This window comes from Triplophysa dalaica, chromosome 8, assembly GCF_015846415.1.
Source record: "Triplophysa dalaica isolate WHDGS20190420 chromosome 8, ASM1584641v1, whole genome shotgun sequence".
Lineage (NCBI taxonomy): Eukaryota > Metazoa > Chordata > Actinopteri > Cypriniformes > Nemacheilidae > Triplophysa > Triplophysa dalaica.
The window spans coordinates 1,509,576-1,524,149 of record NC_079549.1 but is presented as its reverse complement, the minus strand read 5'-3'; the positions used below and the strand labels follow the sequence as shown (position 1 = coordinate 1,524,149).

The 14,574-nt window shown below is 38.5% G+C and overlaps 1 protein-coding gene across 6 annotated transcripts in view; it reads left to right on the top strand.

Moving 5' to 3' along the window:
• The window catches only part of osbpl6 (oxysterol binding protein-like 6), a 34,116-nt gene that overhangs the window by 3,630 nt on the left and 15,912 nt on the right, over window positions 1–14,574 (top strand). For all 6 annotated transcript variants that reach the window (XM_056754319.1, XM_056754315.1, XM_056754320.1 and 3 more), the window contains exons 2-8: window positions 9,058–9,320; window positions 12,315–12,437; window positions 12,722–12,775; window positions 13,342–13,455; window positions 13,553–13,723; window positions 13,954–14,062; window positions 14,150–14,253. In XM_056754319.1, the coding sequence (XP_056610297.1) occupies window positions 9,174–9,320; window positions 12,315–12,437; window positions 12,722–12,775; window positions 13,342–13,455; window positions 13,553–13,723; window positions 13,954–14,062; window positions 14,150–14,253 (822 nt within the window). In that variant the 5' untranslated portion in view covers window positions 9,058–9,173. The remainder of the gene's footprint in view (window positions 1–9,057; window positions 9,321–12,314; window positions 12,438–12,721; window positions 12,776–13,341; window positions 13,456–13,552; window positions 13,724–13,953; window positions 14,063–14,149; window positions 14,254–14,574) is intronic.

Genomic DNA, 14,574 nt, shown 5'->3' with positions numbered 1-14,574 from the left:
CACAAAAGTCAGTATTAGTTAAACAGGGTTTATTTCAGATAGGGATGTGCAAAACTACACACTGCAAAAATGGACTAATTTCAGGGTTGTGTAAACCGTTGGTTCACCATGCAGTCTTATGAAAGCGCTGTAGTAATTTAAGGGCAGACCAGACGTTTTCTTGGGTAACAGTTACTTTTATGATCTTTTGCCTAAAGCAGTTGAATGGACAAAGGAATAAAGTACAGCCATCTCGAGAAGCATTTCTGCTTGTAATTTGATTGTGTCCAAAAACAGTTTATGCTGGAAACCTGTTTACAGTGTGTCTGAGATGGGATGCAATATCTGTCTGAATGTCTGTTTTGAGAGAGCACAGCTCACTCATGACGCACCGGTTGTTGTGCAAGAAGTCAATTCGATGACCGTCATCATGACCATCTCTGACTGTAAGAGAGCTTCTTAAATCTTGGTCATCCGTCCTGACCTGTGCAGAGCGGTGGACATCCAAGAAACTGCTTTCTGAAACTAATGAGGTTATTTAAAATCCATTGTGTGTGTTTTCACAGTTTCAGAGAACAGATTCTTGTTTGTTGGTTGGTATCTTGCACAGGCTTTATAATAGAGCTAGACTGATCCGGGTTCAGCAGGTTGAGTATCCATCTGTTCTCTGTTGCTCTTGTGTTCACTTGAGTTTGACATGATCTTGTGGATCAGAGAAAAGCTCTGTCAATAGTAGGTGTGTGAAAAGCAATGCTTTGGGTATGTTAAGGGGCTGTTTTTTGGACCCTCAGAATGAATGAATTATTGCCTTTTTTTGTTATGGACCTTTATCAAGGAGGAAAAAAGCAATATATTGCTTAGCTTAGCGGATATTTTCTTCTATTTTTTTTCTGTTGTTTCATTAACCTTTTTTCCCGAAATTGCCTACATCCATACGATATAGTAGGTGAAAATGAGTACGAGCCATGAATAGTATGTCTGAAACCTCAGTATTGAAAAAACACTAGGCGAGAAAAACCTGGATGGTCAACTACTTACGCTGAGAATCGGATGGATTTCTCTATCCCATGATGCCACGGGTGCTGGGCAACGGTCACATTTCACAAGAAAATATACAAATAAATAAAGCAGAATAAATTAAAGGCGGATGTCCGTTTTTAATATAAGTGCCAATAAATGAATTTCTCGTGACTAAATTAGGTTCTTATCAAAGCTCAGGTATAGGTTGTTCTTAATAAGTCAAAGGTCAAAGAGCATATGAGTCACATGACCATAAAACATCCGAAATGTATTCCTACTACATCAACTTATAATAAATAGAACGTTCTGTTTTAACAGCCTGTAGGTACTTATTCAAATAATGCGGACACGGGCGACAAGACTATACTTTTGACTTAAGTGGTGTCTGTTTGGTTGTGGTTTGTAGGTAATTGCTACACAGTTGCTAGGGTGTTGTTAGTGCAACAGTTGATTCTGTGATAAATATCTGTTTCTAACATTTGACATGTCATATGATTTCAATAAGATGAGAAGACATATTATTTTAAAGCAAGCAATTCCCATATGCAAACAAACCTGTTTTCGGCCAAACGCCTGTAGTGGACTGCAGAGGTGAAGTCACCTACTGTACTTCCACTCTGACAGGAACACATCAGCACTGGAATCCCACTCTCTCTCTATCTCTCTCTCTCTCTCTCTCTCTCTCTCTCTCTCTCTCTCTCTCTCTGTCTCTCTCTCTCTCTCTCTCTCTCTCTCTCTCTCTATCTCTATCTCTCTCTCTCTCTCTATGTCTCTCTTTCTCTCTGTCTCTCTCTCTCTCTCTCTCTGTCTCTCTCTCTCTCTCTCTCTATCTCTCTCTCTATCTCTCTCTCTCTCTCTCTCTCTCTCTGTCTCTCTTTCTCTCTGTCTCTCTCTCTCTCTCTCTCTCTCTCTGTCTACACTAATAACCCACCTGGATTGACCCCTCTGTGAAACATCTGAGCGTTACAGATGGCACACAACACTGTTTGGCCTCATAATCTACGGTGGATAATCTGATGAAAACAGGAGGTGGAACAGCAAATTCTTCAAATTCGTCCTATTCATCAAAAGACGCTAATGAAGGTGATGAGAGACTTCAGAAGACCCTTTAAATCACAGACTCAACTGTCAACACCTGGAAGAAATGTGTTTAGTGTTACTGTATGTCAGAGCTCATGTCTAACCAACAGTACTGTAAGTATTTCACCTGCTCAACGAAATGGAATATACAGTTCTGCTTGTTAGTGTGTAATTTACATAAATTATTGGTTTTGTACCTGTGGCAATTTCAGTATTTGTTTGTTTTTAGACGGATGCGTTTATTGAATCAGCTGGTTCATTTGAAACTCAATGCAGTTTCCAGGCAGACTGATGTACAGGATGCACTTGTGTTGATTCACCCAATACGCTTTTTTGCTTGCTCAAGCCTTTTTGTGTGCAGTATACGTCATCCGGGGGCACACTGTAGGATGGGAATAGAGCAAACGCTCACATCCTGACATCACATGTCTATCTTCCAAGAAGCAATTCAAAGATATTAAACAAAAACATCAGGGTTTGATTTTTCTTCAGTCGGTGGGCCTTTTCAACCACAGCACATCGCTGCTAAAGAACCAGGGCTGTACGTTAACTTTTTAATTTTTCTGAGATCTGTATTTTCAATGCTTTACTATAGAGTAATAAATAAATTTGTAAACAACAAATACTATATAAATACTATAGTATTTACTACTGCAGTAAAATACTTGTGTACTATAGTATCTTTGAACCTTACTGTAGTAAATATTAAAGTATACTATAGTGTTTACTACGGTTAGTAAATTCACTTCAAGTTCATTATTTTATCATCTGGTTTAAATTAAGCTGACTTTTATTTTGGCGGGTCGCTGCGAACATGCTTGAGTTTCAGTGTGTTTGACATTAGCTTCAGTCAAACAGTGAAATGCTCGTAAAATAAACAAGTCTGTGGATAAAGTTAAATTGTTCATGTCTTCATACAGTAAGATACAGATAAATCCACAAGTGTCACACTTGTAACATGATAAAGTTTGCAAATTATTCACTCATAGACACGCAGAACAAGCAGATGACATACTCTAGGTCAATGGACTCAATGGGGCTGGAAAACAAGTTTTAATTGCAAAAGCTAAATAAAAACGAAAATAAATAGTTGTGCGCCATTATTTAACCTCACACACGAACAAGCACAATGACAAACGCACTTCACAGAAACAAGTATAGCACGCATGCTTCACTATTACATTTCTTCGTAGCACAGACCGAGTTTTTAGTAGCATGTGCGACATATATATTTACTGTTGACATTAATCTTCTGTAAGGACTGCCACAGTTTAATTTATATTCTTGCCAACAGTGTACACAACATAATATTTACACCGATTTGCACGGCAGCCTGTTTTATTCTGCTACATAACAGCAGATGGGATGTTAATGTGATACTTTTAGTATTCTAGAGTACAGAGTACAGAGTCATCAGTTTACAAATGAATACAGAATGTAGTGTGTCAATGAATCTTTAGACCAGAGTATGCAGACATGACTGATGTCCTGAAAGCATGCGGGAACAGAAAAACAGGTCTCATCGCATCCGCTTCAGGTCTTTTGTATGTGATGCGTTACACAGAGCCTTTTACTCAAAATGCCTTCAAGAAACTACCAAAGATGGACATAATGGATGTCAATAACATATCTATATCTAGAACATTTCGTTTTTATTGCTGCTGCTTATTAAGATGTGTATTGAAGTTTATGTATCAGGTGTACATCTCAAGGACTATAGGGATAGGATTTCACTTAATGCATTTTTATTACATAGACGCTGTTATATAAAAGGAATAAGATACTGGATGCCATGTTATACCGTCAACATATAGCCACTGCAAAGCCTTTCTCCTACTTTACAGAGCGTAACATTATATCAGTATTAAAAAGATTTGCTTCGTACAGTGAGAATGTTATTTTTAATCATATAAGCATAAATATGTACAAGAGATTTTAATTTAATTTTTTCATATTTGATGTTACAAAACATCAGATTTCTGATGGGAAATCCCAGTCAAAGAGGTCTTTGTTACCATGGAAACCATGGCAGAACAGCTCATCAGTGGCCTTCCAGTCCTGCGAAACACTGCAAATGCTGTAATTTATTTTACACCTGCAGGAGCGCAGTGTTTACAGTTATCTGTTACTGTATGGCAACAACAGTTGTTTATTTTACATTTTGTTGGCTGTGGTTCATAGCATACACATTTATTCACTCTTAAAAGAACCAAGAATTTCAACTTTTTTATTATTCTGCCTGTGTTGCTTTTTGGGGATAATCTGAAACTCGCATTGGAGAAAATGAGTGAGAAAATGACTTGTTACTTTCACCATTTCATATACATTTGAATGTAGGACACACATTTACACAGAGTTTTGTCATCCTGCCCATAAATTGATGGCACAACAGAAGGACAGTAGGTTGAGATGTGTGACTGACACACACATTGTGTCTCGGGCTGTTGGATGGTTGCTAGAGTTAAAGCACAGTGACATTTACTGTATGAGATCTCTTACGGCTGTAAGTCAGTGACGCTGATCTGTCCGTCTGTAGTATGAACGCAAACGAATGTTTGCAAGCATTTGTAATCAGTACCAATCGCTCCCTAGATTATGCTTCCACTAGAAATGGGCATAGAATGGAATTTCAAAATGGTATTTTTATATTGTGGCACATCACAATGAATTGAGAATGATCTGTGCATGTGCCGTGACTCTCAATATAACCGATGAGCACCACAGCAGATAAACTCTGTGTTATTATAATGATCCCACAGACGCAAACATCATGAAATTATTTTAATTGATCCGCTTCTAAATAGAAACCAGTTCTAGGTAACAAACCAACTTCTACATGCTTTGCATATCAGCCACAGTAAATAAACACAGAACAAGAGAAGTACTTTACACTACCAGTCAGAAGTGTGGGGTCACTTACAGCGATAAGATCGGCCAAAATAAAAAGTTCTTTGTTATCAAATCCATTTTGGCCTTTTTAAGCCTCCTAAGACGTTACTTACTCAAACAAATAAAAATTCAAAGGATTGTCAACGGTTCTGTGACATAGCTTGTGAAATGATGTAAGCGCTGTTCAGCTTTTGATTGGGTGTCCGTTGCTAAGCTTCTGATCGTATCTTTCTTGCTCGCTTCGTTTCGCACTGCAAATGTTTGGCACCGCAATGCAGGGTTAACCCTGCAAAAGATGTGCTTACCCCGAGTAAAATGCAGAGATAACCCCCACTTTAAAATTACAAGTGTGAAACGTTTACCTGGGTTTAAAAGCGTGGTTAAGAATGAAGATAACCTGGGGTTAAGCGCAGTGTGAAAAGCCCTTATGAGTGTTAGGAATCTCACTGGATGTAGTCCACTAGAGAATGAGGTCAGATCTTATATGAGGGATAGTCATGCATCATAAATATTTAGTGTTTGGTCTCTACCTAAACTGCTTGGTAACTTAATATCACATCAGTTAAGCAGTAAATTCCTTAGGTTTCAGTGAGTGTCATTGAATTCACTTTTACATTAATGATGTGTGAGAGGTTTGAGATGTGCTGGTGGAGAGACGCACTCAGACAGTATCAGATGTAACTCAATACTCCTGGACCACACTACATGTCGCCGGGTCCAGTTATCAGACAACATTGATCTCCAGTATATGTGTGCCATTTAGACCTTCTCTGTAAATACGGTGTCTCTTCTGTCATGAGGTCTTGCTCTTTTTCAGAAATGATCTTTGAGGGCTGAAAGATCTTTTCTTCTCTTTCTTGTGAAGTGTTGCAGAGAGAGAGAGAGAGATACGAGTTCAGTTAGTATGGTGTAATCATTTCTGCAGACAGTGTTTTCTAGTCTCGTCCTCAGGGAACCCAACACATCTCACCGACTAGACCAATTCGAACATGAACAGCAATTCAAAAATTCATGTAAAATAATCCACAGAGCTCAATGATCCGGCGTTAGATGGCAGATATGCTTTAGCTCTGTGCTGTTTAATGTGAGATGTGTGGTGAGATTTTAATGTTTGAATTCCCTGCTTACGGAGTCCGAATAAGGCACTTGTAGCTTGTTTAGTTTCATTGTACAAAAAAAAGTAAAATCCCATTTGTATTTGTATGAAATGTTAATTATAAATACACACATGCAGCTTCCCTTTTTCTCTTCAGGTTTCTGTCTGGTTGAAAGCGTCTCTTTGTGTTTGGTGAGAAATGCCCTTGTAAAGTGGATGTGAGCAGATGATGATGTAAATCGTTGTCCGTTTCTCAATTCAAAGAACGGACTTGTGTTCTCGTGGAGACCGGTCTTTCAAGGCAGTTTAGGAAGACCAAACTTGGATGGATGCGCCGCAGGGAGTTCAAGCGGATTCCCTTGGTGCGCAGGGCTGCATACGATACTTTTATACAATCTTGTGTTCTTGAGAATTGGAACTGGAACTGGACTTTGACGGTTATTGATGAGATAGAGCGAGAACACGAAGACACGCAGAAGAACGCATATTGAGAAACAGCCATAGTGTGAATGTAAAGAGAGAGGGCTCCATATAAACACATTCTCCATTAGTCAGCTGTATGTTGGTGCGCACTGTGTTCTTATTGAGCATAATCTACTCTTTAAAATGTTCTCAACAGCATTTATCATTGACGTGAATCAAACGGCACAAAATATAATGACATTTTTATTGCATGACATCACTTCTGAAAGTGAGGTTTTCTTCTGTTTAGTCACTGATGTTTAATCCGGCTGTATGAACTGATGTATTGACAATCATATCACTCTCTGTCCTCCAGGACTCCAGACTTATGTTTGTCATGAGCTGTGGAGTGGTCCAGCTTTAGCCTTCGCTAACTCCACTAGAACTGAAAAATCCACAGCGATTACATAAAAAAAAAAGTAAATATGAAACGGAATTTGGGAAATTTCCAATTTTAATACCTGAATGATTAATGGTTTATAATTAAAACATTTACGGCTGTGTGTGTTTTTGTTCGTGCAATTCACAGCTCAATTAATATGTGTTAGCCCAGCGCTTGAGGGGTCCGTGAGACCCCGTCAATTATACATTATGCAGTGTTTGTGTTCTCCCCGGAGGACTTGCTAAGCATGTTTGTGATGGGAAGAGCCGTACAGATGTATCCTGTTATCTCGCTTGTAACTGTGCCTACTCATGAAACAACAGTTTTCTCAAATCGTCTCACATCACGTTCAGAATGACTGTGTGTGTGTTCCTTTGGGTCCAATTACACTGGACATGCTCCTCAGTACCGCATGACTGATCAATACTGTTGCAGGGAGACAGCACATACAGTACACACACACTTATACTCGACTGGGTGAGTCATCACGCATTATTCCCCAACACACGTACATTAATGCTCATACTGTAGGTGTATCATTGTCACGAATCAGTGTCAAGCCCAGCATTGAGAATCAATAACCAAACTGGAAGAAAAACACCGAAACCAAATGACTTTCTTGATATGAAGTGCCATTAACGTCTTCTAGAACGTTCTTCCTTAGATTGAGCCCTTGCATTCTGGAAAAAAACACAGAAAAGATTTCTGTAATATTTTTGTTGTTTCTTCTGAGAAAAAGAGTCTGACATCTGACACATCGTCTCTGTCATTAGAGTTTCAGAAGAGATGTCAACAATGTGTCAAACTGAGCTCAGATTTGTCAAGTCTGCAAGCAAAAGTCAATATTATTGAAGATCTCAATATTATGAACTCAAACGATTCTCATCACATTTTCCAAATCCATATTTGGGAAATCCGTCAACATCCTTTATCATGAATCCAAGTAATAGAAACGACAGACACTCGACATTAAACAACACATTTTTACACTTATGGAACTGTTATATGTGTTAGCCGCAATGCTAACGTGAGTGAAACATTACAGCATATAAACTAAATCTATTCAAATCATTTATCAAGAATTCAAGTGATAAAACTGCAGATTTTAAGACAAAGGTGGGCTCACAGCGGATTATCAGAACTATTTCAATAGGACAGTAATCGCTGCTGTAATGAGTGATTTTCAACAATCAATAGAAGATATAACTTACAGGTCTTACAGGTTGTGATTTAAAGATGTTTATTGGTCCAAATAAAGTCATGCTGAACCATCTTTCATGGACAAGTCATCAGCAAGTCCCACATTGAACTCTGGTCTCCTCTACAGGATGTAAACACACATTTCTGATGCAAACACAACTGTCAGAAGTGTTTGTGGGCATGTCAGAGTGTTCATTACGCAGATGTGTTAATTTCTTACGTGTGAAGGTTACACTCAAAAGACTCGAAAACGAAACGACTGGTTTGGACGGTTCGGAGTCGACTCCTTATTTTGGGAGACAATATCTCTATTTAGCATGGACTTTTTTGATTAACAACTTTGCAGATCTTTAACATTAAGGAAAGCTATGTTACACTCTGAAATGCAGTCAATTTTAGGACGTCCAGGTAAGGTGCTCTTTAAAGAGTAATAACAGACCCATTAATGGATTCATTAGTCAATAAATTCCTTACAATTTAATCCTTAAACCCAACGACTGTCAGACGGTTGGTAGACTCTTGCTTAATGAGCCAGAAAAGATAAAGAACATAATGAGTCGTGCTCAATGCTGATTGGACGTTTCCGCTGATCAATGGAAATCAAATTTCCAACCCTTCATGTCATTCACCGCGCCTGTGTTTTATAGCTGTGGTCGTCCTGACATTGAAGAGCTGAGATTTGTCAATAACACATCAAAGCTTTTAAAAGCATACAACAATAACCAGTAAGAATGAGAATTACTCTATGTCTGTCATAAAAACATGATCAGGAAAAAAAAACATCACATGCTTAACAAATCTTACATTTGAGTGTGAGTTAAAAAGATGTTCAGTTGAATAAGTCATATCAAGTTGAATGTGTTTACATATTTTTTATTACATTGTAATTGTTGTTGCCGCGTCCAGTTATCTCTGCTGATCTCACAAATTCCCTTCATTTGTGTTTCAGGTAAAAGTGGATGAGGATTTGCTGGTCATGCTGCGCTTAACAGCAACTGCAGAAGTCTTTAAATAAAAAGAAAGAGAAAATCGAAAGAGAGAAAGAGGCAGTGAGGCACCGTTATCATGTCTCGCCATCACAGCCGAGCCACCAGCCTGGAGGAGAAGGGTGCCACGCCCATTCACAAGAGCTCCACCTCTTCACACAAGAGCTCCACCCCCACACACAAGAGCGCATCCTCGTCCTCTTCCTCTCAGAGAGACAGTCGACAGGCAAGAAGCACTTAAAAACTCTCCTTGGGGTTGTGTTAATCATTCATGGCATTCTCTCACATTTTAGTTAAACGCTGTCTAGAAAAACCGCCCCTACAAGTGTTAAGATTTAAAACGTAAGGCTGCAACTGAAAGCGCTAACTTAGACTTTGTTATGGGTCATTTATTTAAGACAATAATGGCAGATGGAATAAAATATTTCTTAAAAATATGACTAGTTGCTATGGGCACCCTGTACCGTCCGCCTGAAAGAACAATTTTTTCAAATTCATGTTGAGCAGGGTGGCAGAGGTCCTGAGTTTTTGTGAGCCGTTTCTCCTTTACTGATTTGTGTACAGTTCCACTAGCTGCCCTATGGGGGCCCAAAATGATCTTGCTAGCTGTCTTAATGATCCTTGTGAGCTTGTTTTTGCTCTTAGCCCCGCAGATGCCCATAGCAGCAGGTGATGTTATATAAGAACATCATATAATGCATTACATAATAAATAAACATTATATAATGATGTTAAATAATAAGCATAGATTAATTTATTTTCAACCCTGGGTTAAGATATTTCCAATCCTGTGTTAACATATTTTAACCCTTGTTTAAATCGATTTTCAATCTGGCTCAACACAATTTCAACCCTGGGTTAAGGCATTTTTAACCCTGGGTTAAGATATTTCCAGCCCTGGCTTAAGACATTTTTAACATGGGTTAAGTCATTTTTCATCCTGGCCTGAGACATTTTATCCTGGGTTAAGTCATTTTTAACCCTGGTTTAAGTCATATGTTATCCGGTCTCATGGCATTTTTTAACCCCGGGTAAAGTCATTTTTTATCCTGTCTAATGGCATTTCCTGGGTAAGTCATTTTTATCTTGTCTCGTTGCATTTCCTGGGTTAAGTGATTATTTATCCTGGCCTGAGAAATGTTTTAACCCTGGGTTAATACATTTTTAATCCTGGTTTAAACATTTTCAATCCTGGGTTAAGGCATTTCAGTACTTGGTTGAGACGTTTTGTAATCCTTAATGAACACATTTTAATCGAGGCATAAGACATTTTTATTAATTTATATTTTAAATACTATCTTGACAGAGGAGCATAGTGCTCTCGTCTCAAGCTGGAGGATATGAACAGAACTCGTGAACAGAATCAATTGCAACAAATTGAATTAGGAGATGATTCATAAATGAAATTCTCTAGACAGTGTAAAACATGAAATATTTACTCAACGTTTAAAACAACCCTGGGCCATGAGCCAAACCAACAAGCTCTAAATGAATTAATCACAACATTACAACTATGATTTATGTTTTATGTTAATCAAAATATATTTCAGATAAGTAGATATTTGTAAGCAGTTTGTGAGTCGTTCGCAGGGTCTCATGGGCCATGACTGTTTAAATCTTTACTGTGATTTTCATATCCATGGTAACAGGAGTCTGATTTTCTCTTCAGGATTGTGGGTTATGTACATCACTATGATTTTGATTACTAGACAGATTTTTATAAGCTCTTAGTAGATGTGTCTAGAAAGGGTTATATGTAATGTTTTTAAACATCAATTTTCTTTGGAGAAAATAAATGTGTTTTTTTCCCTGCGGGACCGAGCTGTATGGTATTAGAATGGCCCTCTGAAGTTTTTATGAAAATGAAGATGCTGCAATAGTTTGCAATAGTTTAAATTGTATAGGAGCTTCCACAAAGACCTGACAATAAACAAAGTGCTTCAACCAAAACTTTAGTAGTATAAGACGACAAAATATGATTAGTTACATTTAATATGTTGCTTGTGTAAAAACAGAGAATTATCATTGCATCTTTAAAGCTCACTACTCAAGCATTCAAAAGAAAAATAAAATCTGAAGAGCTCTTCTATAGTCTACGATGAGTTTAGTTTGGGTATTGAGTGGGTGACCTATCAGACTGATCAATACTGATTAATATACACTTCAGGATGAGCGCAGATGTTGCTATGGTAACAGTGGGAGCAGAATGTTGTTTACAGTCACTTAAAGTGTACTTAAAGACATGTTTGTTCAGGTCAACATCACTGTTTCTGCATGTCGCTCTGTTGTTTGCTCTGACAGTAGATGATCATTGTTCATGTCAGTGATTATGAAGAATAAGAGATTGTGTGACAGATATGAATGCGGTTTTACGTTTCTCATCTATAATAAAATGAATGAAAACCTTAAATGACGTACATACATGAACAAAAGTCTTATTAAAGGACCATAATATCATACAGACATGAGGTGGGTTTACAGTAGCAAACACATTCAGAGATGAAGGAATAAACTCTAAACTGCTTGCATGACCATTATCCTGCAATAATATAATAAAAACATCCAAGGCCGTGTTCACACTTGACTTCTTTTTTAACAAGAAAACGCTCTCAGCATTGTGGTTAAACTTAGCAGCCGGCAATGTTTGAAGATAGCATTAGTGCACTAAGGCAGCTTAGAGAGGCAGGCTTCATAGGCAGTGTATCAGAAGTCTATTTGAATAACAAACAGAGAGCGTCTTTAAATTACTAATCACATGTTTACACCTTCACTACTAATCTCTCGCTAGCAATGCCATCAGGAGTTATTAAAAGTGAAAATTAAACGTATATTTATAGAAAACTATGCCCCAACAAGACGCTCGGAGCGGCAGAACAGCGTTTTTTTTGAAAACACAGTTTGCTCCATAGGATTATCATTTCAAAAAAGATTATCATTTTACTTCAAAAAAGAAGTCAAGTGTGAACATGGCCTTACCCATTTTAGCATCCACAAAGAAGAACGGCAACACTAAGAATAACCACTTACCACCATCACCTATTTTCTTCAGACATTCACCTCACCGCTTGTGAATTTGTTTGTTTTTGTGCATATTTCCAGATGATTATTTCGCTCGCCCATCTGTTTGATGAGATATTTAATAGGTTATGATGAGTCTGTGAATTAAACTGTGAACGCTGTGATAAACACATCCTGACATCATCTGATTTCTCTTGTGCAGGAAACGGATAGCTGGGAGATCATTGAGGGGCTGAAGATCGGACAGAGTCACATTCAGAGACCTGAGAAACATGAAGGTTTCATGCTGAAGAAGAGAAAATGGCCTCTGAAGGGCTGGCACAAGGTCTGAACCGTCACACAGACAGACTCTCTTTACGATATCAAACCGCAGTTCAACCATTACTTCATTTGAGAATGTCAAATCAATTTCCCACAAAGTTGTGCCCGAATATAAAACATCATTATACATTTTAATGTGTTTTATTATACCGATTTTCTATATACTTGCTTAATAAACATATTTTGTTTTGTTGTAAAAAAGTAACAAGAAGTGTTATGAATTGCTTTGAATATTCTTTTAAAATATGACAAATTTTAGAAAAAAATTATTTTCTTTTTTCCACGCAGCGTTTTTTTGTTCTGGATAACGGGATCCTCAAATACTCCAAGTCTCCTGTGGATGTGAGTTTGGTCTTGTTGTTAAATGGTCCTGTGAGTGTTGTGTGACTGATGACGATCAGATGTGTGTGGGTTGGTCAGAGGGAGGGTGAGCTCTGATTGGCTGCTGTGTCGTGACTCAGAGTGGATGAAAAAGCACAATCGTCTCTGAGCACTGACGCACCAAAACTATACAGAACAGAGAGTGTGGGTTCTCCTCTTACCCTTAAAGAGAAAATGAAATGTGTTTCGGCGGTTATTCACCCTCATGCCATTCCAAACCTGTATGACTTTCTTTCTTCTGCAGAACACAAAAGAAGAACCGAGACATTTCTAAAAATATCTTCTTTTGTGTTCTGCAGAAGATAGAGTCCTACTCAGGTAGCACCTGGAGGCTGAACTGCAAAATGATGAAAATAAAAAAGTTTGAGAGCTTTTAAAAGACATGTCTGGTTATCAAATATAGGAATATATCCTCAAGTCTCGCATAATTCATATAAAAAAAAGTTTTGACTTCGATGGAACTTTAATGCGAAATGAATTTGAAAATACCATGAGGATTAAATGAATACAGTGTTTGTTTGTGTCAGATTCAGAAAGGAAAGCTTCATGGCAGTATAGATGTGGGACTGTCTGTGATGTCCGTCAAGAAAAGAGCTCGCCGCATCGATCTGGACACAGAAGAGCACATCTACCATCTGAAGGTGAACATCACGTGTGGACAGTAAACATATACAGTATACAGAAAGTACTTGTGTGTTTCTTTAAATAGAGATCTCAAACTTTAATCTCTCCGTCAAGGTGAAGTCTCCAGACGTTTTTGACATCTGGGTGTGCAAGCTCCGCAATCATCGCTTGTTCCGTCAGAACGAGATCGTCCGCTCTCCTCGTGACGCTACGCTACGGACTTTCCCTCCGTCTGCCAGCGCCGAATCTCCCCAGACCACCCCCTCCAGCGCACACCAAAGCAAGGTCACTGCCGCCTCCTCCGTCCTCTGCGCGTCTGTAAATATGTGATGATGTTTGAGCAGCTCGCCGTCTGCTTGACTACACAACCTTCTGTCTGTCTAGACAAACACTTTCTGATGAATCGGGGCTGTGTTTTATTGAGAATGTTCAAGGGCCATGTGACAGCTTTTGTACTGAGAGCTTTGTTTACAATTTTTACAAAAATTCAGATGTTTGTGTTTGTCATCGATCAGGTCAAACCCGGCAGTCTGTCGTGGCAGCTTCCTCCGTCCTGTAGTAATGGTCAGAGCAAAGTAGCCGCTTGGTTACAGGAGTCAGAGGAGATGGACAAGTGCACAGAAGGTAATGTTTCATTAAACTGGTCTGTGCTTAGTCAGGTTTATTAAGTTCAAACATACAGAAATCTACATGTGTGTGTTTGTGTTTCAGAACTCGCCTACTGTCAGTCTAGTCTTCTGGAACTGAATCAACTGCTGCAAAGTCTGGAGATCCTTCAGAGGACACAGTCAGCTCCAAACTTCACCGACATGCAGGTACAAACACACACACAGTCAGAGGTCTGGAATGAGACTATAGATTGTGTTGATGATGACATGTGTGTGTGTGTGTTATTGAGAAGCTCAGAGATGATGTATTTTTGGATGACGTCTAACGTTCCTGCCAAAGGAAGGTTTTTAGAAACTTCTAAGCATCCGCCATTTTTAAGACACAACACAGCTTTAAAAACTCACAAGCGGGTTATAACTGGTGTGCATAAAACATGATATAGAGGTTTTGTTGACGACAGACATTTTTTTTTAATGCGATTTACCAAAAACCCATTCTAAAAACCCAAAGACTTTGGACTGATGGAA